This window comes from Geotrypetes seraphini, chromosome 8 (genome assembly GCF_902459505.1).
Source record: "Geotrypetes seraphini chromosome 8, aGeoSer1.1, whole genome shotgun sequence".
Taxonomy (NCBI): Eukaryota; Metazoa; Chordata; class Amphibia; order Gymnophiona; family Dermophiidae; genus Geotrypetes; species Geotrypetes seraphini.
Window position 1 is genome coordinate 52739452 of NC_047091.1, and position 24754 is coordinate 52764205.

Sequence of the window (24754 nt, forward strand, 5' to 3'; positions counted from 1 at the left end):
TGGGACCGCGAATGGAACTGATCTCCACTCAGCTGACCAGACTGGAATCGCTACTCGAGGATAACTCTACCCGAGTCACTGAGTTGGAGACCCGGGTGTCTGCGGTAGAGGACGGGGCCTCTACATTGGAAACTGAGGTGGCTACCCTTTCTTCGCAGCTGCGTTCCTGCCAGGAAAAATTGGAGGACCTAGAGAATCGATCGCGCCGCGGGAACTTGAGATTCATAGGATTCCCGGAAACCATAGCGGAATCAGCGCTTCTCTCAGTGGTGGAATCATGGCTGGCTAGTACACTGCCGATGCCAGCCTCTATGGGACCAGCCCGTTTTGAGCGGGTGCATCGGGTGGGCGCCCGGGCTGGGGCAGACCAGCGCCCCAGGGTCGTCATTGGGAAGATACATAATTATCGCCACAAAGTGGAGATTCTCCGGGCATACAGAGCAAACAGAGAATCGTTGGTATATGAGACCCACCCGATCCGCATTGGTCAAGACTATTCAGCTGCGTTAACGGACCGGCGCAAAGTTTTCTACCCTCTTTGTTCCAAATTGGTGGAAAAGAAGCGGCGCTTTATGTTCATCTATCCGGCCATCCTAAAAATCCAACACCAAGGGAAATGGCATGTGTTTGACTCTGAAGCGCTGGCAGGGGATTTTATCAATAGTTTGGAGTCCTCCTCATCGCCAGCCTGACCTGCAATGCCTGGCGGGGACTTAGCTGGCAGGGGCGGTGAATTTGCCTTTGGTTTCTTTCCTTTGTCATCTGAATTCTCTGGACATGTCATTGTAACTGTTTAAGAGGACAGGGCCCTGAAGGCCTCATTCTCGTGATTTTGCTTCCATGAACCTGGGTGGGTTCTTGGCAAGCCAAGTTTCTGGTTGGGGGTTTGGGAGAGGGAGGGGGGATTCGGGGGAGTGTGGGGGTGTGTTGGGAGGGGGAGGTTTTGGGTTCAGGGAGGGTGGGTTATTATATAGAGATTTGTTTTTTCCATTCCAGTGCATATTGTGGCTTCCCATGAAATTACAAGTGTGTCTTCAGAGTGTATATGTGATAATGTTCTTTCTCGGGCCTGGCTGGGAGTCTGGGAAAGTTTTCTGTGGTAATGGGCAGGGCTATTCTATTATTATAAAGAATAAGTGCTAAGACTTTTCGAATCCTGTCTTGGAACGTTTGTGGTATAACATCTCCTGTTAAGCGAAGCAAAATTCTACAGCGCCTTCAGTACCATAGAGCGGATTTGGCATGTCTCCAGGAGACCCGCCTGACTGATACTGAACACGCTAAATTGCTGAAAGGTTGGGTGGGTCAGGTGTTTTTCACCTCTTCACCGAATAAAAAGGCAGGGGTGGCATTGCTGGTCCGTAGGGGGTTCCCGGGGAGGGTAGAGCAACTTTACCAAGATTCCTTGGGGAGGATTCTATTATGTAAGGTGACCATGTCCAGATTTGTATTCCACTTGCTGGTAGTTTATGCCCCTAACCAATACGACCATGCTTTTTTCACATCGTTAGTGACATTGGGGCTCAGGGACACGGTAAGCCCCTTGGTTCTACTGGGGGACCTGAATCAGGTGCTTGATCCCCTCCTGGATAGGACGGGCCCGGGCTCTTCGCAGACTTCCAGTCCCACAAGGGGCATTCCATTTCTTTGTGATACCCTGGATCTTATTGATCCATGGCGTTTGCTTCATACTACTGAAAGAGACTTTACACATCAATCTCGGGCACACAACACATTTTCGAGAATAGATTACATTTTGACCTCTACTGCTTCTTTGTCTCAGGTCCATTCAGCGGAGGTGGGTCCTTTGTCCGTTTCGGACCATTGCCCAATTTGGATTGACTTTTTACACGGTGATGGCCCGACCGGAGGGGGGACCTGGAGATTTCCAACCTACTTGGCTTCCAGCTCTGATTTCCAAAAATACCTTATACGGAAATGGGAGGACTATGTAGCTTTTAATTCACAACATCAGGAAACACCGCTTTTATTTTGGGAAGCAGCGAAATCGGTCCTTCGGGGGGATATCATTTCCTATGTAGCAGCACAGCGACAACGCCTTTCCAGGGGACTGTTACACCTAGAGAGAGAGTATAAGAGGCTGAAACGAGCATATGTAGCGAATCCATCTCCCCCCTCCCGGGAAGCTATGGTGGCTGCCCAAGTGGCATTGAATACTTTATTGCATGAGCGTGCTTTAAAATACCGCCATTACTCTCGATTTCACTATTACAAATTTGGCAATAAGGCTACTGGTGGGACTGACGAAACCTCGGCGACCTCCTCGTTATACTCCTGCCCTTGTGTTACCCTCGGGCAGGGAAGTGACCTCCACTGTTGAAATTGCCCAAAGTTTTTTGAATTACTACAGAGATTTTTATGCCTCTAGGGACCCTCAGGGGGGACCTGAGGTGGATGATTATCTCTCGGATGCTGGGGTCCCGCGCTTGGCCTCACCTGATAGACAGACCCTGAATCGTCCGATACAGGGTAAGGAACTTCAAACCGCGATTAAACAACTTAAATGCGGTACCTCCCCTGGACCCGACGGTTTCTCTCCCGAGTTTTACCATTTGCTTGCTGCTTCTCTTTGTGGCCCTTTGGAAGCTTACTATACTGCAGCGCTAACAGCGGGCCACTTTCCGGAGGGAGCTAATCATGCATTCATAACTTTAATTCCTAAACCGGGGAAACCTGGAACGGATCTTGAATCATATAGACCTATCTCATTAATTAATGTAGATATTAAAATTCTTGACAAAATTTTAGCTAACCGATTGGCTGCGTTGTTGCCTGCCCTGATAATCCCTGAACAAGTTGGTTTCGTACCGCATCGACACTCTGTTTTGAATGTTCGTAGACTGCTTACGGCAATACAACGCTCACGGGATGCTGGTATTAGGGGAGTTCTGGTGGGCTTAGATGCAGCTAAAGCTTTTGACCAGGTGAACTGGGTCTATCTTTTTCGGGTGCTTTCTTTTATGGGGTTTGAGGGGTGGTTTCCTGATATGGTGCACTTGCTTTATACAGATCCCACAGCTTGTGTGTTGGTTAACGGATCTAGGTCACCTTCTTTTTCTATAGCCCGGGGTACCAGACAGGGTAGTCCATTATCCCCTCTCCTATTTCTTTTATACCTGGACCCTTTTCTTCGCACGCTTTTGAGGGATGATGTATTACAGGGGCTGCCGGAGGGAGACACGCAATTGCGGGTCCTGGCTTATGCTGACGACCTCTTGTTGACTCTGGCAGCCCCCACTGTATCTCTCCCGAGAGCACTGGACTTACTGGATGAATTCAGTATGTACTCGGGCCTGGCTTTAAACAAACAAAAATCTATGGTATTGCCATTGTCCCCCGAGGTTCAGACTCAGTGGCAGGGACCGTTTCCTCTGACTTGGGCTCCAGGTGCTCTTGTATATCTGGGTATTACTATATCCCCTGACCTTTCAGCATTGTATTCACTTAATATAGAACCATTGGTTTACTCCACCTTACAAAAATTGGAGAACTGGAGGGTGTATCCACTATCTTTGTTAGGGAAAATAGCGCTGTATAATATGGTTTTGGTGCCTCAATGGCTGTATATGTTTCAGATGCTACCTGTTTTATTAACAGCTAAACATGATAAACTAATTGGGAAACATCTACAAAAGTATTTATGGAATGGAAAGAGGGCGCGCATGTCCTTGACACATATGGCACGTCCTAAAGATCTAGGGGGCCTGGGATTGCGCAGCCTTCGATTGTTGTCCCAGGCGTGCCAGATGAGACATATTAACGACTGGTTCCGTGGGACTAGTTATTTCTCAGCTCCTCGACAAGAACTAATGCTCTGCGCTCCCTTTCATTTCAGCTATCTGCTCCACGCACAGCGTCTACCTCCAAGGACTTCATCCGCGAGAGACCTTTTTCTGCGACCCTTGCGTCGGGTTTGGAAACTTCTTTGTCAACAACTCCAAATTCCGCCTCATGTGATTCCCTACTTGCCTCTGCGGGGAAATGGGGGGTTCCCCCTGGGGCTCGCTCCTGCCCCATCTAGTATATGGACTGTTGATGATAATTTGTACATTTTTCAAATGGTCAGGTCTGATGGATCTTTGAAAACATTTGCTGATCTTCAGCGGGATCACGGCTGGAGAGCTTGCGATTGGCTCTCATACTTTCAATTATCCTCTTATATCCACACTTTGCCCCAGACCTTTCTAACGGACCGGTGGATGGAGACCATTTCAGAGGCTTTGAGTTTGTCTGCTCAGGTCTTGATCCCGATGAGATTTCATTACCGGCATCTGCAGGAGAGTATGGGTGAGCTTTCCTATGAGACCTATGCTACTAAGTGGTCCTTGGAGCTGACTTGCGTGGTTACAGCCCCTATGATTAAGAGAGCGATCTCTGCAACAGCTCGTGTGACGCTTAATGCATTATTGATTGAAATGAACTACAAATTTTTGCTGCGTCTTTATCACTCCCCTTCATACATGTTTCGGGCACAGATGTGTGCCTCAGCTCAGTGCCTTAAATGTTCTTACTCTCCGGCAACCCTTGGACATCAGTTTTGGGCCTGCGCGAAAGTGCAAACATTTTGGCTACAGCTTCAGGGACATATCCGGAAAATGTGGACCTACAATTTTACTTTTAGTCCAGTCATGTTGTTCACGTTGGACCGTCTCCTGCTCGCCTCCCCAAGAGGGTTTCGGAGCTTCATGGCTCGTGCAGTGTTGATGGGAAAAAAAGTGATCTTACATTGTTGGATTTCTCCGGATTCCCCAACATTATCTCACTGGCGCACCTTGATGTTGCAGCAGGCTTCCATGGACCGCTTACGCATTTCTTCTTTGGATACACCACTTGGCCGGACTTTTAGTCTTTGCTGGGAACCCTTCTGGCTTACATTGTCTTCCAGAGCTCGAAGCCATCTGCTTAATGTTTGACTAATTACACTGAATTAGTTCTTGGAATGGAAAATGTAGTTTTTGTACTGCTTTGTAGGTTTTTGGTTCTTTGGGGCGGGAGGGATTGGGGGGTGGGAGGGAGGGGATTCTGGGTGATGGTGAAGTTCGGAAGATTGTTGGTATTCATGTATTTTTGTGAACACCATGTTCTGTCATTGTGTTGTGTTCTATTTTTGGAAAATCAATAAATATATGAAAAAAAAAAAATCAAAACACATTTGTATGGTTTGCTGGTAGTTCTCCGCCCCTTTCATAGCCTATGATGTGCCACAGTAAGGCAAGCCTATGATATGTGCACCTACGATGTAGCTTTTCCTGGCACATTTATGACGTCTCTTTCAATGAACTATTCTGCACATGTGTGAGTTGCTTCCTCCGCCAACTGATTGGATGGAATTTACATGCAAAGCTTTTCAAGCATTGCTTGTCATTAGAAAATCGGAAGATTTACCGGCACTACAATGGCTTAAAGGATTTTAAAAGGGACTTTTGAGCATCGGACCCTGAGTCACCAGCCGCCTATGAATCTATGTGAGTGATTTGATTGACTCTATGCTAAATAGGAACCAGGGTATGACTCCCTACCCCAAAACACGGCTAAAGTCTACATATTGTGCGTTCACTTTTAGTCAGACTGAGATTCACTAACATAAAGGGCTTTGAAAATTGATTTCAGAGAGTGTAAGTATGCTATGCTTTGGTCTTTGCCAAATCCTCTTAAAATAGAGCTCTAGATGGGTTACAAATATTTTTTTACATAGATAGATATAGACATAGATATACATAGATAGATATACAATATCAGTCAAGTTATTGCTTTTAGTTTTTCTCATAAAGTAGTATGTTACATCAGATGTTTTTGGGTTTATGGGCTGTTATCTCTCACTGAGGTTTCTGAAGAGCCATGTTTTCAGATGATTTCTAAACATGGCCTATTTAGTAGTAGTTTGGGTCTCTGTAGGAAGAGTTCCAGTCTTTTGCTATTTTATAATTAAAAGACTTGCAGTGAACGCTCTTATACTTTATACCTTTTAGTGATGGAAATGAGAGAATGAAGCAGTCGGTGTTACAATGAACATGAAAATGGACCCAGACTGCCTGGCACAAAATCGACCCTGCCTCCATAGCTAGAGAGGATATTCAGCAACACTGTATGGTTAGGTGATGTTCAATATTCTTTCTTGAGAACAAAACACTTGTGGAGAGTTGATGTCCAAGATGAAGGCTTTATTAAAACAATTAAATAATCCACATAAAAATGTCTAGGGCCTGAACCACTGGAAACATATGGACCCAACAAGGTCCATGTTTCGACACTATTGTCTTCTTCAGGGGTCCCTGTAGGTCCTAAAAGCAGGCTTGTGGATTAGATATAAAAATAAATGAAAAGATCTCTGCATTGTAAACTCGTAAGATCTTTTCATTTATTTTTATGTCTAATCCACAAGCCTGCTTTTAGGACCTACAAGGACCCCTGAAGAAGACAATAGTGTTGAAACACAGCCCGTGTTGGGTCCATATGTTTCCAGTGGTTCAGGCCCTAGACATTTTAATGTGGATTATTTAATCCTATATAATAAAACCATAAGCGCGCATGTGCACTTAGGGTTTTGTGATCCCTGCCGCCGTGTTTTCTGATCCATGGCCGAATTCTATTTTAGAACACGGCGGCAGGGAAAAGCATGGCGAAGGAGAAGAGCAGGCAGAGGAGCGCCGTGAGCAGGTTGGAGAGCGACAGCGACAGGTTGAAGGTGTTGGTGACAGTGTGCAGCTGCCGGTGCTTGACGATCACCAGGATGACGGCGTAGTTACCCAGGCTGGAGAGCAGGAAGCCTGAGCCGCCACGGCCAGCCCTTGCAGGAGGAGGCCCCCAACCGCCAACGCCTTCCCGGTCTCCTGAGCCGCATACTCACTGCCCTGATTGCTGGCCGCTGCTGCGCTCAGGGTGAAACCGCCCAGTACTGCGTGGATCAAGGCTGAGCTGGTGGTCAGCTCTAGCGCGTGCTCCGTCAGGTTGGGCGGAGAGGCGAGGTGCACCTTCGACTCCATCGGGCACGGTGACAGCAGGACACGGGCGCAGGGAGGCGGCATCACTCGGTGGTGCGGAATAATTCCGCATCACACCCGCTGCCGCGGCTGCCCGCTCGCTGTATTTTCTAACCCCTCCCCCTCTCTTTCTTCCAGGTGGTTCAGACGGCTGGCAACATAGACAGCTGTTGCCAATGCAAACAAAGCTTCTATTACCGCAGGGAACTAGGGCTGGGGTGGGAAGGAAATTGGACCCAGATAGGAGAAGGCAGGAACTCGGTTCAGTTAGGTCGTTACTTCACTGCCTCAGGTCGATTAGTACACACTACTAATGCCATAAGAGGGCTGCATTGAGAACCAACTCAGAAAAGGCTAACTGTATTGTAAAACCTTTACAAAAGTACAAGTATTGGTTAAGGTTTAATAATGTATTGATTATCCTCTATAATAAAACCCTAAGCGCGCATGCGCACTTAGGGTTTCGTGTTCCCAGCCGCCGTGATCTCTGGGTCTGTGCCGAATTCTATTTTACAACACGGCGGCAGGAAAGACTCTGGCAAATCCCCCCTCCCACCCTCACTCACCAACTGCAGCCGCTCCTCTTCAAAGCAGCCTGCTGAGGTTCGCCGGCTGGCTATAGCGAACCTAGCAGGCCACTCTCCACCTGGTAGCGCGATCGCGTCAGAGGGAACGTGCTACCATGGTGGAGAGCAGCCTGCGAGGTTCGCTACAGCCGGCCAGCGAACCTCAGTAGGCTGCTTTGAAGAGGGGTGGCAGCGGTTCGTGCCGGTGGGAGGGAGGGTAAGAACAGCTGCTATCTCAATAAAAATTATTTAAAAAAAACAAAAACAGGCATGGCACAACAGAGGGCAGGGGGAAAGGGGGCTGCTTTGGGGGTAGGGGCCAGGGAGAGACACAGACAGAAAGAATGACAGATAGCGTCCAAGGAGAGAGAGACAAAGAAAATAAAACAGACAGACAGATATCTACTCTAGCACCCGTTAATGTAACGGGCTTAAACACTAGTTGTTTTAATAAAGCCTTCCTCTTGGACATCAACTCTCTACAAGTTTTTTGTTCTCATTTTGGTTGGCTTTCGTTTGTGAAGCAGGGTCAACATTATTGTCTGGCTCCAATATTCTTTCTTGGCCTGCTGATCACAGTTTAAGTGGGCCGGGGCTCTCCTGTCTGCTTAAACCTCTATGTTTTTATGGTTACCTGATGGCAGGCTGATTCGGTTCCCATCTTTAAGCTTCAGCCGGTTGGTTTTGAAGTTTCCTTTGCGCTTCTTAACCTTTGGCTTCTCATGATGCATTTGGTATAGGATTATGTTGAGTTCTCGCTCCACAATGTCAATCTCCCGCTCTGCAAGTTCCTGCTCCCGGCGCCGCAGGACCTCCTCCTGGTTCTTCTGCTCCTGAGCAGCCCGGATCAGCTCCTCCTCCCGGCTCCGCAGCTCCTGACACCCCAAAGCAACATAGAGAGAAGGTCAGAAGCTCTTGTAAACAGCAGTGAAAGTCTTCAAGGATATCAGTTTCCCTCTTTCTGGACTTTGCTACTTCCCATCTCAGGTTTTATACCTAGGTTTTCTTTCTTGCCTTAACATATTTGAGTTCTTATATTTTTTGCACTTTTCATGAAATAAAATCTGTATACCTTTGATTCTGGCATCACCCTCTGCTGTGCTCTTCAGCTGTCTATCCTGTATTCAAGCTTTACAACAATGTATCACAAACTGTGTGCCGCAGCGAGATTCCAGCTGTGCTGCGAGAGGCACATCCTGTAGGCAGTTAGCTGGCACCAGTGCCTGAACCCCCCCTGCATAATAATTTCAGTTAGCAAGCTCAGGGCCCCATCTGGAGGGCCTACAACATGCGCAGACCTTGACATGATAACATCACATATGCACGTGATGTCATCGGATGGACGTCTGTGCATGCCTGGAGGCTCTGCAGACGTGACCCTGAGTTTAGTGTGCCAGAGCTTGAAAAAGTTTGCGAGACACTGTTTTACAGGATAACATACATGTGTAGATATGTGTCGTATAAACTTTGAGTATAAACCCATCCCAATATAAACAAGATAACTTTTTCTCCTAGAAAAGTAGTCCTCTCTCTCTTCTTTCTTTCTTCCCTCCCCTATGGCATCCGGCATTTCTGCCATTGCCTCTCCTCCCTGAGGTGTCCGACTTTGCTCCCAGTCCCCCTCTGCCCAACAATGGAAACTTCTACTCCCTCCTTAGTAAAGACTAAGCTGTCCCCCCCCCCATTCCCTAATCTACCACAGGCCTCTTTCCTGGGCCTATTTTACAGCTCTGGCGGTCCAATGGTGAGCTGAGGCAGGAGCGATCCACCTTCGCTGTACTTGTGTGGTCTCCATACCAAAAATGGCTGCTGCAAGTTCCCATGGCAATCTCGCAAGACTGCTGCTGGAACTTACTGCAAGCCATTTTCAGTAAGGAGACTGCATGGGCAGAAGCATAGGGGACTTGCCTGGGAAAGGGGAAGGGCTTCATCTGTACAATGGAATGGAGGAAGTGAATGGAGGTTTCCAGGGTGGGGGGTGGAGCCAGCCATGATAGGATACCTCAGGGATGGGAGGGAATTGCAGGAATACTGGATGCCAAATGAGAGGTCCTGAATATAAACTGAGGTTTAATTTTTTATGACATTTTTTGACCAAAAATCTTGGTTTATATTTGAATATATATGGTATGTGTTTGTAGGGTTACCATATTTTTCTCCAGGAAACCCTGGACACATGACCCTGCCTATTCCACCTCCAGCCTCACCCAGTTCCGCCTCCAGACCCACCCCCACAATGCCTCCTCTTCTTCCAGATGAGCTCCAGCTGTGTCTGGAGGGCCTGGAACACGCATGGATGTGTGTGATGTCATCCATGCATGCTCAGAGGCCCTCCAGAGCTTGTCAGGGCTTTCCAAAACCAAGACAAATGCCAGGTTTTGGAAAGTCCATCCGAAAGTCCACAGTCCTCTAAAAAGAGGACATGTCTGGGTTTTCCCAGATGTCTGGTGACCCTACATGTTTAGGTCGCGGGGTTCCTAATAATCAGAGCAGCAGCTCTTCTTCCTTCTTCCCACTATAGGGATCTGGAAATAGCTACTGAACTTGAATGAACACTTTGCGCTACTGGAAAGGCCTGAGTTAAATGCAAATAATAATGATACTAAGCACTGACAGTAGAACACTTTATGCAAATAAACCTGTTGAATATTAATTGCAGATGTCATGAAAGGCAGTTCTCTGTGGGACATCTTTTTAGAGATGTGAGAACATCGCCCAGCTCACATCTGTGTGGTACCTGCAGTTTATACAGTTTGCCAAAGATTTACAGCCATGTTCTCACATTCTGACCTTACAGCAGTGTCCTCTTGTGGGGATGTAGTGCTAAACACCACATGCTAGTTTCCTCTGTGACCCTGCAGCTGGCTGCCCCTTGAAGCTGTGTTCCAGATACGTTACCTTCTCTTTGGTCCTCAGGTCATTGAACATTTGTTGGATTTCCAGCTTCCAGTCCTCCTGGAGTGAGTGGAAGGACTCAAGGGGCATCTGAAACATGGAGGAACGCTCGATAGCCAGCAGCTGTTCCAGGACACTAGTAAAAGAAGGCCGGCTATGGGGGTCTGGGTTCCAGCAATCTGTATACAGGGAAAAGAGGAAAATTGATCAGCCTGTGGAGATAGGGGTTAATCAGTTTGTTTTGGGGTTTGTTTGTTTTTTTTAAATAATTCTTTATTCATTTTATAACTTATATCAAGTACATCAACATTGGTAATAACATTTTAACATAGATATATCACCTGAAATTCTACAATTAATCTTATCAAATTAAATTTATCCCCTTCCCTCCCATCCTTTTATATTTCATAAAAACATTTTTCAATAATAAATACCCCCTCCCCCCGCCCAATTTCCATTTGTACTGATCAGGGAAGAAAAATATATACTCATTCTTTACAGTAATCTGATAATGGCCTCCACACATCCTGAAATTTATTAAAGTTCCCTTTTTGAATGGCTAATGTTCTTTCCATTTTATAAATATGGCATACTGAATTCCACCAAAAACTAAGGTTCAATCTATTCCAACTTTTCCAATTAAGTGTTATTTGTTGTATGAGCAATAACTAATTATTTATAGAGGATATTTGACTCTTAGCTCTCATCATATGATAATGCCACATGATTTTCTAATAAACAATTTATTTGACTCCAAATTGATTTCCAAAATTCCATAATAAATGGACAATCTATATAATAAAATGCTAAGCGCGCATGCGTACTCTTACCGCGTGCTTCCCTGATCCCTGATCTGTCGGGCTGTGACAGCAAGAGTGCGCATGCGCTATACCAGGACTCGCGGAGCGTCGGGTGCCAGGAGGAGGGCTTTGAGGGAGGCGGCATGGCACAACAGATAAATACAGGTAGGCAGGGGGCCAGGGAGAAAGACAGAGAGACATACAGAAAGAAAGACAGGGGGCCAGGGAGAGAGACAGAGGAGAGAGACAGACATAAAGAAAGACAAACAGACAGGGGGCCAGAGAGACAGATAGATTAAGCGCAGCCAGCATGCAAGGAGAGAGAGACAAAGAAAAAAAGACAGCCAACGGCCAAGGAGAGAGAGAGAAAGAAAGAATGACAAACAGACAGGGGGCCAAGGAGACAGACAGAAATAAAGATAGCCAGACATTTAGCATCTAAGGAGAGAGAGAAAGAACCCCCCCCTCACACACACAGACAAACACTAGCCAAGGAGAGAGAGAGAAAGAAAAATGACAGACAAGGGGCCAGAGAGACAGACAGCAAGAAAGACAGACATCTATTCTAGCACCCGTTAATGTAACGGGCTTAAAGACTAGTAGAATAATAAATGGTCTAAAGTCCCTGCTTCAAGATGACAATGCCAACATCTATCAGATTTAGAGCTATCTAATTTTTTTAAACGAACAGGGGTCCAGAATGCTCTATGCAACAGGAAGAACCATGTTTGTCTCATAGATGCAGACATTGTACATCTCATCCTCCAAGACCAAATATGTGGCCATTGAGAAGCAGAAATCTGATGCTTAATCTCAATGCTTCAAATGTCTCTAAGACCTGTCTTTGGGTTTTTATTCATGAATCCAGATATTAATTTGTACCACTGCGCAGCCTGGTATCCCAGGAAGTCTGTCTGAAAGCATAAGAACTCTAAACTATATTAATTATTAAGATTTTTCCATTCAGGGAACCCTGCCTGAATGGCCTGTTTCAGTTGTAACCATTTATAATTTTGTGATTTATCAAGACCAAATTTGTGTTGCAACTGTGAAAAATCAAGCAGTTTACCATTAGATATAACATCATCTAAAGTACGTATTCCTGCTATTATCCAATGCTTCCAAATGACCTTAAATCCGCCTATTTTGATCTTGGAGTTAAGCCATATAGTTTGATTTGTAGATTTTTGTACTGGGATAGGTGTTAAATTATTAACATATCTTATAGTTTTCCCATGTATCTATTAATATTTTGTTTTCTTTGTACAACCTAGGCATTTTAATGCTAAGAACATGACACAGCCTTAAAGGAAACAGGAGCTGCCTTTCCAACCTCAGCCAATCTGGAAGCTTTTCCATGAGTTCTGGGAGGACCCAATACATACCCTGGCGCATAATATAGGACTGATACCTATAAAAATTTGGAAAATTTACCCCTCCCTCTGTAATTAGTTTTTGTAGGGATACTAAGGCAATCCTAGCTTGTCTACCCAGTCAAATAAATTTTGTAAGAATATTATTTAATTTTTTATAGAAAAGACCCCTGAAAAAAAACTGGCATCATACTCATTTGGTAACAAACCACAGAGGAAATCATAATTTTAATAGTTTGGACTCTCCCCCACTAGGATAGATGTAAAGGATTCCATTGCTAACATAATTCTGTAACCTTCTGTAACAAACATTTTTCATTCATATTTATTGTTTCTTCCAGTGTGTTTTTTTATCCAAATACCTAAATATTTTATTCCCTCCTCTTTCCAAATAAAGGGAAATGAACTGAATAAACCTTTTGTACAATAAACATTGAGTGGAAGAACTTCTGATTTATTTCAATTTATTTTATAACCTGAAAATCTTCCAAATTTCTCTATCAATTCTAGCAGGCATGGAATGGTTGTCTCAGGATTTCTCAAATAAAGCAAAATATCATCTGCATAAGCAGAGACCTTATATTCCTAATCTCTACGAGGAATACCCTGTATCTCCTTTGCTTGCTGAATCCTATATAATAAAAAGCACTCCTATTTGCGTGTTCCGTGCTCTGCAGATCTGTGGCCGCAGGAGTGCGCATGCGCGAGTCCCCAGCCTTACTTCTCTCTGACTACGGACCCACAAAGCCACCGCCGCGGCTCCTCTCTCATCTTCCGACGCAACTGCAGCACATGAGAGGAGCCGCGGGGGCGCCTTTGAAAACGGCTCCCTTCTCCGAGTGCCCACCCCCTCCTCCTTTTTTTGCGATCCATCAAGCGGCTCCCCAGCCTTCTTCCACCACCTACCGAGCCCCCAGCCCTGTTTTCAGCTCCTCCTGCACGGGCCCAAACCAAAAAAGGAGCCGGGACTCTTCCCCACCCGAAACACTACGCCCGCTGCTCACAAAAACAAAACTCCCCCGACAGATATTCTCCGAGTGCCCACCCCCTCCTCCTTTTTTTGCGATCCGTCCGTAACCAGGTAACCGACAATAACCGACGCAACCGTCTGAAAGTCCAATTACACATTAAGACAGGGGAAACTCAGAAGAAAGCAGGTACAATTGAAAACATCAAGCGCTACTGTCCGACGAAACAATATAGCACTGTGTGTATTAAAGCCTGAAACGAGATACGGTGATGTTTAATTAAAGATAGTATAATTAGCAGCTTTTTTTAAGGCCCTGGGGACTCAGTGTTCCCAAGAAGTTACATTACTTCTACGTTTCAAGTTGGTTTTAGGGGCCATGGAGAGACAGGGAGAGGGTTAGGGGGGGAGGGGTGTGCTGGGGGGGAGACAGAAGGGGCCATGGAGAGATAGGGAAAGGGGGCTGCTTTGGGGGGAGGGGTGCTGGGGACAGACAGCTTTGCTCTGGGGGGGGGAAGACAGAAGAGGGCCATGGAGAGACATTTGGGGGGAGGTGGGTGCTGGGGGCAGACAGCTTTGCTCGGGGGGGGGGGGAGACAGAAGGATACAGACAGCGGCCAAGGAGAGAGAGAGATAAAGAAACACAGACAGACAGACAGACACATCTATTCTAGCACCCGTTAATGTAACGGGCTTAAAGACTAGTAGCTAATAATAAGGGTTCTAATACAATATCAAAAAGCAAAGGAGATAATGGACAGCCTTGTCTAACCCCCCTTTGCAATCTAAAACCTTCTGAAAAATTATTATTAATATATAATCTAGCAATAGGGGAGCTATACAATGTTTGGATCATTTGAATAAATCCTGATCCAATACCAAACCAATCCATTGCTTGGTACATGAAGGTCCACTCTACTCGATCAAAAGCCTTCTCTGCATCCAAGGATACTGAAAAGTCTGGATCTTTAATGTCTTTTGATAAATTTAACATATGCATAGCCAACTTGGTGTTATTTGAAGAGTGTCTCTGAGCAACAAACCCAGTCTGGTGCATACCAATAATAAAGGGGAGAGCCTTAGCCAAACGCAGAGCCATTGTTTTAGCCAAAAGTTTTCCATCCACATTAATTAAGGAAATAGGCCTGTAGTTTGAAACCAATGTGGGATCTTTATTTGGCTTTGGTAAAACTATAGTAACTGATTCAGCCATAGTACCCTTTATGCAACCATTAGTTAGTTGTACCTGATACAAATTTAACAGATATGGTAACAAAGTAATTTGAAATGTTTAAAAAAAAACTCTACTGTGAAACCATCACCACCTGGAGCAGACCCAGCTCTAAGGGATTTCAATGCTGTTTGTAATTCTTCCAATGATATTGGCTTTTCTAATCCTTCCTTTACTTTACCTAAATAAGGCTCAGAAGAATAAAGGGCTTTATAAAATTTTTAAAAATTGTTCCAGAATTAAACCAATTTCAGAATAAGTATTTCCTTTTTCATCTTTCACCATCACTATTTTTGTTTTACGTTTTTTTTGCTTTTAGATAATTTGCCAATAATCTTCCCGCCTTATTTGAATTTCCATAATATATTGCCTGCTGAAAAAATAAGTCCTTCCTTATCAGTTTAGAAGAAATCTCATTATATTTCCCCTTAGCTTTCAAGAGATCTTGTAATGTAGATTATTCCCATTTCTCAATCAATTTTGATTCTAAAACCTTAATATCTTAATTGTTTTTTAATTTGTTTTTTTAGTATAAGCTGAAAAAGAAATAATTTGACCTCTTATAGTTGCCTTAAAAGCATCCCAAATAGTTTCTATAGAGATAGCTTCAGTACTATTAATTTGAAAATAATCATTTATTTTTGACTGAATTTTCTCAATAAAATTTGGTTCTGCAAGCAAAGTATTATCAAATCTCCATATAGGTTTAATATTATCATAACCACTTATTTTAATTTTAATCCAGACCCCTCCATGATCAGACAAAATAATTGGATCTATGGAGGCTTGTGATACTTGTTGTACTAAGGTATTTGAAACAAAATTATAATCTATTCTTGAAAAAGATTTATGAACTTGGGAGCAAAATGAAAATTCCCGAGCATTGAAATGAAATATTCACCATATATCTTTCAAATCACAATTTTGTACCAAATTATCTAAGCCTAACGATTTCATAATTCTACTAGGTTTTTGTCCAATAAAGGATCCATAACAGCATTAAAATCCCCTGCCACAGCTAAATTAGAAGCAGCCAGTGGTAACAACAACTGTTGTATAGATTTAAAAAATTAAATCTGATTCGAATTAGGTGCGTATATATTGAAAAGCGCCATGGTATTATTTCCCATGCTCATGTCTACATGTATCCATCTTCCTGAAGGATCTGCATTAATCATTTTAAATAAAGCATTACATTTTTTATTAATTAAAATTGCTACACCTGCCTTTTTCCTTACAGCTGGGGCAATAAAACAATGTTTAACCCAATCCCCTTCTAATTTTTTAGACTCCATAGCCGATAAGTGAGTCTCTTGGATGTAACATATATCTACGCTTTTTTTTTGTTGTTGTTGTTTTTTTAATAAAAGTGTTTTCTTTCTCTTTATTGGATGGTTGAGGCCATTAACATTTAGTGAGAATAATTTAAGCTCCATTAAGATATTTACTTACTGTACACTTGAGCCACATCAAATACTTTGTTTTAATATACTTAAAATTGTTCAATATATATCCTTAATTCATTCTGTGTAACATCCCTAAAACCCCTTATTCTATTAAATATTGTAATTCTAAGATCCCCAAAACCCTTCCCTATGCCCTCCCATAAACCCTCCCTTTCTATATTGCGACAACTTGAAGATATAAAAACAGACTGGCCTTCATATCCCTCCCCCTTACATCAACCTTATTATTTCTTATATACTTTAAAAATTAATCATATTTAAAATATATATTTCCCCTCCCTTTTTTTTAGTAAAACCTAGCTTTCTATCATTTTATATGAGTACATTTCCACATACAAACATATAACATAAATATTTCATTATGTTCATTACAGCAAATCAAGGGTTAATCAGTTTGATAATATAACAGTGATGTCTTTCTGGCTTCATTTACCATTTATCCAAGATGTTCTTTGTATAATTTCTATCATTAGGACTGCAATAATGATGCAGCCAGGACCTGGAACATAGCCATGGGTGGGGTGGGGGACCTTAAGGGGCCTTGGCATCTCAATTTGTGTTTGAGGTTCTTGGCTGGCAGGGATCCCCCAAGTCTTACCACTGGATGTGCTCCTCCATTCGCTAGCATCACTGCTGCTGCACTAGACTTCCCGCTGCCTCTCAATTTGTGTTTGAGGTTCTTGGCTGGCAGGGATCCCCCAAGTCTTACCACTGGATGTGCTCCTCCATTCGCTAGCATCACTGCTGCTGCACTAGACTTCCCGCTGCCATCCAGCTATGAAACCAAGCATGTGCAGGGGTGAGGCTCTCTTGCGCATGCTCAATTTCACAGAAGACAAGCATGCACTAGAGGGAAGGCATGGCATGAAAGTGGCAGTTGTCACAGGTGGATGCACACTTCTGCTGGCAGGGTTAGGGATCCTCACCAGCGCAAGAATATGAGAGGTCACAGGGAGACAAAGAACGGTGGCAAGGCGAGACAAAATTTTGTATCCCCCATCTTGTGCTCTGGCACTCCCAAAATTCCAGATCTGGCTATCTGCCTTGACTGCCTGGCCAGAACTGATGGTGGCCTCGGTTTCTGTTCAGCCAGCAGAGGCAGGATTTCCAGGTCCCAAGGCGAAGGAGCCTCAGCCATCAATGCAACAGTGACACTTACTGACCAGTCTTAGTGTGCATGTATACTCGGTTAGAAACAACTTCAGTAATGGTAAAACAAAACAGAAAAATGGCAGAGGACAACCCACTGAGTGTTTGACTGAGGGAGCCTTTGAGGGCAAGAAAGTTAAACAATGCAGAAGCTCTATGAGAGAGAATGTGTTATAAGAGGCATGCTTGGATCCAATCTATTCAAGGAATCTTTCACTTATAAAGGCAAGACAAACATAAGAATATAATGGGTCAGATCAAGAATGCACTGGGTTCTGAATCCTATCTTTTAACATGGTCAGTCTGGACACAGGCTCCAACACTGTGCTAGAGCACCCAATATTTTTTGCAGCACTGCTCAGATTAGGGCTACTTAAAAAAAAAAAAAAGAGGAGACCTAGCTCCACCCCATTTTGCCCCCAGCCCTGCCCTGCCTCCAGCTCCGCCCCCACACAAGCCGCGTGTCTCCTTCTTTGAGCCGGGTCTGGATGTTCTCTGCTAATGCACCGATGTCAACGTGATGATGTCACATGCATGCATGTGACACCATCACATTGACATCTGCACATTCATAGATAATCCTCTAAAAAGAGAACATGTCCGGGTTTTCACAAACATCTGGTAACTCTAGCTCAGATATCAGGACTGAAATCTTCCCAATTAAGAACTGCAGGGGAAAACAGGAAGTAAGGCTTTGACTCTAAAGCTATTGTTTCCACCTCCCTCTGCAGCCTACAGGTCAAGATATTCCTTAGCCAGCCAATAAGCTGCAAAGGAGGCAGAACTAGTAGCTTAGGAGACACTATTGGTCAGACAGTCCTTAGCTAGCCAATAGGCTGCAGGGGAAAGGAGGATAAAAAATTGAAGTCTCCCAAGCTGCTGCTACTACTAAACTAAACTAAACCTTAAGTTTATATACCGCATCATCTCCACGGATGTGGAGCTTGGCACGCTTTACATGAACTTAAAATATAGGAAGAGAAGGAAAAAAAAGGTTTACATGAACTTATATATAGAAGAGAAGAGTAAGTACTACTGCTACTACTATTAATTATTTCTATAGCGCAACCAGACATAGGCAGTGCTGTATGGAGTCACAAAGAAGAAAATAGTCCCTGCTCGAAAGAGCTTACAATCTAAACAGCCAAGATAGACAAACAGGATGTCATGGAACAGTTAAGGGGAACGGGTAATCAGCTGGCTGGAATGGTGGGCAGAGGAGTAGGGTTAAGAATTGAAGGCTATATCAAAAAGGTGGGTTTTCAGTCAACTTTTAAACAAGGTAAGGGGCTTGGCGAAAAAACTCAGGTAATTTATTCCAGGCATAGGGGGCAGCTAGATGAAAGGAATGAAGTCTGGAATTGGCAGTGGAAGAGAAGGGTACAGCTAAGGGCAGCTTATCTGAGGAACGGACTACTTTGGGAGGTGTATATGGAGAGAGATTGAGAGACAGCAGAATCAGCTGGCTTGTAGCACACTTGTAGGTCAGCAATAGGAGCTTGAACTATATGTGATGGCGGATAATGAGCCAGTGAAGTGACTTAAGGCAACCATTAGCATTGCTTTGGACTAGAGGTCTGCACGGGAACGGGGATCGCGGGGATCCCGCGGGTCCCGCGGGGATCCCGCGGGTTCCCCCCCTGGCCCACGGGACTCCCACGGGGATGCCCCCTGGCCCACGGGACTCCCACGGGGATGCCCCCCTGACCCACGGGACTCCCACGGGGACGCCCCCTTGCCCACGGGACTCCCACGGGGATGAAAACAACCTACCTAAATTCTGGCGATGCAAGCATGCAGCTTACAAGTCTGGCGTCGCGTCGGGAAATAGCCATGTTGAGCAGTGAGCTCAGCACGTACACAGATGAAAGCCTTGCTTGCTGATTGGTCCGGCGGCCCCGCCCCACCGTGCCGCCGGACCAATCAGCAAGCAAGGCTTTCATCTGTGTACGTGCTGAGCTCACTGCTCAGCATGGCTATTTCCCGACGCGGGCATTAGGCTGTTTTTTGTCATTTCGGGTGGAGGATGGCAGCGGCAGCAGCAGCCTGAAAAAGAAATCATCCTGGCCGGGTTCGGTGTCATGCTCCGGAGCTTCTACAGCCTTCCTATCTCCCTCTCCCTTCTACCTGCGGCTCTCTTCGGCAACTCAGCAGCAACGATCGACACAAGCTTCTGGCGTCGGGGCCTACCCTCTGTGAGTCCCGCTTGTTTCAACTTCCTTTTTCCACAAAGGTGGGACTCGTAGAGGGAAGGCCTCGATGTCGGCAGCTTGTCTTGATCACCGCTGCTGACGAGTTGCTTAAGAGAGCCGCGGAGCAGGGGGGTGTTGCCAGGTGCAGGTAGAAGGGAGAGGGCCAGATGCAGGACTCGTGGGTGAGGGAGGAGAAGAGAGAGGGGAGAGAAACAAAAGGAAATATTTCATACTGGGCTGGGCCGGAGTGGAGAGAGGGTGGAAAGATTCTGGTTACAGGGTGCAGTAACAAAGGAAAAGGGGGGAAAGCTGAAAATGGAGATAGTGACACAAAGAAGAGAAAGGGTAAGCAGGACCTTCTGAATAAGGATAGAGATACAGAGGGGACATGAAGAGGAGGTGAAATAGAGACATAGAAGTAATGCTGAAAAAGTGTGTGTGGGGGGGGGAGATAAAGACATTGAAAGGGCAAATGGTGAATATGGGGTAAAGACAAGGACAGAGACAAATGAAGATTCTGAAAAAGTGGTGAGATAGGGATATAGGTGAGATGGACACAAAGAAGGGTGATGCTGGAAAATAGGTGGAATGGTAATTCTGACAGACACAGAAGGGAAATGCTGGATCAAGGAGAGATGGGGCTCAGGCTGGATGGAATGAGGAGAAATGCCTTGTTGGCCCGGAACTTCCTCTCCTACGTCAGAATTGACGTCAGGGAGCGGAATGCTGGTCAGCGCGACGCTTCTGCAGGGAAAGCTTGGGACAGCGGTGGCTTGGGGACTATTCCCCGATGGCGGTGGCAGCAAACCGAGTGGCTTGGGGGAGGGCACGGAGAAAGAAAGAAAGGGGGCAGACAGAGAGACAGAAAGAAGGGGGAACAGGGAGACAGAAAGAAAAAGTTGGGGGAGAGAATGAGGTCTGGAGGAGAGGAAACATACAGGAGGCTGAAAGAAAGGAAGAAAGATTGGATGCACAGTCAGAAGAAGAAAGTGCAACCAGAGACTCATGAAATCACCAAACAGCAAAGATAGGAAAAATGATTTTATTTTCAATTTAGTGATCAAAATGTGTCTGTTTTGAGAATTTATATCTGCTGTCTATATTTTGCACTATGGCTCCCTTTTACTAAACCGCAATATTGTTTTTTAGCGCAGGGAGCCTATGAGCATTGAGAGCAGCGCGAGGCATTCAGCGTAACTCCCTGTGCTAAAACCTACTATTGTGGTTTAGTAAAAAGGGAGGGGGTGTATTTGTCTATTTTTGTATTTTGTTACCGAGGTGACATTGCATAGAGTCATCTGCCTTGGGAAATGTATATGGCAGATATCTTTGTTTTGTGTTCAAAAGAAAAGGAAATGCATTTCTGGTTTTATTTCTACAGTGTTGAAGTACTTGTTGGCCCTTGCTGTGACTGGTGGGGATCCCCAAGCACCGCCAGCAGAGGACCTCCTCTAGAGATGGTCAGAACTCCCCTCCACCAAGCGCAGCAGTCGCTGGCAGCATCCATGAGCCACTGAGGTGCCAGCATCTGTGACTCAGGGACGCTACTGCTGCCTGCCAAGCTTGGCAAAAGGGACCCCAGGCCAACTGCAAAGGAAGTCCTCAGCTGACAGTTTGTGGGTTCTCATCAGCTGAGTATTTATATTTTATATTTACATTAGAGGTTCTGGTAGAAACCCATTTACAAAGTATGTATTCTTCCCAATTAATATTTCCAAATTAATAGTCTCTTTGCTTATTTGTAAATGGGTCTCTACCAGAGCCTTTAATTCAGTAGCATAATTAAATAAAATAACTATTTCTGAAGTTTATAGGGAAGGATGGTGACGGAGGGGATTCCTCGCGGGGACGGGTGGGGACGGAGGGGATTCCTCGCGGGGACGGGTGGGGACGGAGGGATTCCTCACGGGGACGGGTGGGGACGGAGGGATTCCTCACGGGGACGGGTGGGGATGGGTGGGATTTTGGCGGGGACGGGTGGGATTTCTGTCCCCGCGCAACTCTCTACTTTGGACACCAGGTTTTCTACACACCATCCAGGTAGGGTGGAAGGAGAGAGAGAGAGAGAGAGAGAGGGAAAGATACCAGATCGAGAGGGGGAGTTGGATTTAGGTGTGTGTGCAGGGGGGGAGGTTCTTTGCTCCAGTTGAAACAGTCCCCCGGTCCATCAGTCGGGCCATGGATAGGGAGACTGCTTCAACTGGAGAAAAGAACCCCCCTCCCCCCAACTACCCCTCTCGATCTGGTACCTTTCCCTCTCTCTCTCGGGCCACGGACAGGCCTCCTGCTTCAACTGGAGCAAAGAACCCGCCTCCCCCCAACTACCCCTCTCGATCTGGTACCTTTCCCTCTCTCTCTCGGGCCACGGACGGGCCTCCTGCTTCAACTGGAGCAAAGAACCCTCCACCCCCACCTAAATCCAGCTCCCCCTCTCGATCTGGTATCTTTCCCTCTCTCTCTCTCCTTCCACCCTACCTGGATGGTGTGTAGAAAACACTGATGTTCTAGGTCAGGGGGTCAGGAAACGTTTTGGCTGAGAGAGCCATAAACACGACATATTTTTAAATGTAATTCCGTGAGAGCCATACAATATGTTTAAAACTAAATACAAGTAAATGTGTGCATTTTATGTAAAACCAACACTTTTAAAGTACAATAAGTCTCTGAATTCTTTTTAATAACGTTCTTATGCTGTTGCTAACCAATGATGAATAAAATAGTTCTTACCATTAATGCGACTTCTGGTGCTGCATGGTTTTGCTGATGGCTTTGTAGTCTGGTTGATACGTGGTGAGGTTAAGTTTCCCAGCATGCATCAATCAAGCCAAGGATCTTTCCCATGCATTCATATAGTCACAGATGGACACTGGGGAGATTAGGTGGGGTTCTGGAGCAATAACAAATGAAGTAGGCACACTCATAACTTGTCCCCTTCACCGGTATAGCTTGCTGCGGTCCAGGCTAGAATCTGCAGCTGGGGGAGGTGCCACATTGTGCAGAGCGTCGGAAGGTGGCCGCCGCTGTCTCCGTCATGACTCAGATCCGATCCGGCTCTCGCTTCCGGGTGACAGGCAGAATGTCCCCGGTGATCTGGGTAGGTCTGCTCGGGTGTCCTCTGCTGCAGTGCACGTCTTGGAGAAGATTTTTCTCCGCTGCAGCAGAGGAGCTCGTAGTGTGTGTGACCGCTCTCCTTTCCACCCTGCATCCTATCTGGAGTGATGCAGGGTGGAAGGAGAGAGAGAGGGAAAGATACCAGATTGAGAGGGGGAGCTGGATTTAGGTTGGAGGGGGGGGGGGTCTTTGCTCCGGTTGAGCAACTGGCCCAGCTGTGTTGGCAAGCAGAAGAAACATTTTAATAGGGGCTCGCCTTACCTTTGGAAGTTTCTAACTTGATCCAGTGCCAAAAGAGTTTCTTCTGTACGAGTTTTGAGTGACTCTGTCTCAGCAACCAGCGCCGTCCTTCCGATCCAAATCGCTACTGCTGCAGCTGCACTACAACTTCAACCCATTAAATGGATTTTTCAAATCACGTGCAGCAGTAGCGATTGGTCTCCTCTTTACTGCTTGAGAAGAGAGAAAACCCAATTGGGAACCAGTGCACTCTAGGGGGAGAAGTCAAGGGCAGAATGACGGTGCGGGTCAGCAATGAAGACGACTACAACAACAACATGGCCGCCGGACACACGGTGAATTACGGTAACGAACAAGGGGTAATTCTAACTGCGGGGCCAAAGCTTTTCACTGTTCTTGCGGGAAGTGAAAAGTTTTGTTCCCGTAGCTGCAGTGACTAGGAGGCACAGTATCTCTGTGGCCACGGACAAATTGTGGCCCATCACAGCTAGCTGCGGGGTTTGCTCACTGTGTCATTCTCTAGCTTGATGTACCATTGCTCTGACCCAGTAAGGTTATTCTTATGTTCTTATGTTAACACTAGTTTTTTAGCCCGTTACATTAACGAATGCTAGAATAGATGTGTAGACTTAGGGGGCAGAGAGAAAGAAAGAAAGAAATGCCTGTCTTATCTTTTTTGCTCTCTGTCCCCTGTCTGTTTTCCCTTCTCCCTTACTTTTATCTCCCCCATTTACAGCAGCACCCCTGTCCAGCAGTAGCCCTTCTCGTTCCTTTTACCCCTTCCCTGCTTCCCCTGTACAGCAGTAGCCCTTCTCGTTCCTTTTACCCCTTCCCTGCTTCCCCTGTACAGCAGTAGCCCTTCTCGTTCCTTTTACCCCTTCCCTGCTTCCCCTGTCCAGCAGTAGCCCTTCTCGTTCCTTTTACCCCTTCCCTGCTTCCCCTGTACAGCAGTAGCCCTTCTCTGTTCCTTTTACCTTCCCCCTGTCCAGTAGTACCCCTTCTCCCTTACCTGCTTACTGTCCAGCATCTGCTAGGCCGGCCCGCTTCGCATTATCGAAGTGGGCCGGCCTAGCAAATGCCCCGCGGCTGCTGCCGCTGCCGGTCCAGGGATAAGAAGGAGAGGCGTCGTCAGAAGTCAGCTGGTGTCAGAGATCGGGGCAGTAATGTTGCTGGGGAAACCGCTGCACGTGTCACAAACCGCCAAAGGCTCCTACTGCGACACGAAGCCACGGATCAGGGATCACGGCCGCACAAAGTTTCAACTGTGCATGTGCGCTAAGGGTTTTATTATAGCGGATGCTAAACAGCACCGATTCCAATACAGATACCTAGGCATGCCACCATCATTTTTCTGCATGGGGAAAACTGACTAGAGAAGCCTAATTTTCGTTGTCTATGTTTCAAACAGTTGCAAATATATAGCATATTGACCTAAGCGCCTCCTTTTACATTAACTTTTCTTTAATTATTGTAGTTCGTCCTTCTCCCACTATGTTTTCAGTATGGCTGTTATCGTCTTCGTCTGCGTATGTACAGCGTTTACTTAATAAAACTATGGCCCTCTTTTACTAAAGTGCACTAATCGATTTAGCGCGTGCTAAATGCTAACGCATGCCTATTAGTCTGTGGACGTGTTAGCGTTTAGCGCACTAATTCGATTAGTGCGCGCTAATCCGTTAGCGCACCTTAGTACAAGAGGGGGGGGGGTATATGTATTCCCCTCATTTTTATTGTACATTACCTAGAAGTTTCAACAAGCGATT

General features: G+C 45.7%; 1 protein-coding gene across 3 annotated transcripts in view; it reads right to left on the bottom strand.

The window, feature by feature from the left end:
- Positions 1-24754, bottom strand: part of MAP3K10 (mitogen-activated protein kinase kinase kinase 10) — a 165892-nt gene that overhangs the window by 63796 nt on the left and 77342 nt on the right. For all 3 annotated transcript variants that reach the window (XM_033956249.1, XM_033956250.1, XM_033956248.1), the window contains exons 5-6: positions 10466-10641; positions 8202-8442 (exon numbers count right to left, since the gene is read on the bottom strand). In XM_033956249.1, coding sequence (XP_033812140.1) covers positions 8202-8442; positions 10466-10641 — 417 coding nt within the window. The remainder of the gene's footprint in view (positions 1-8201; positions 8443-10465; positions 10642-24754) is intronic.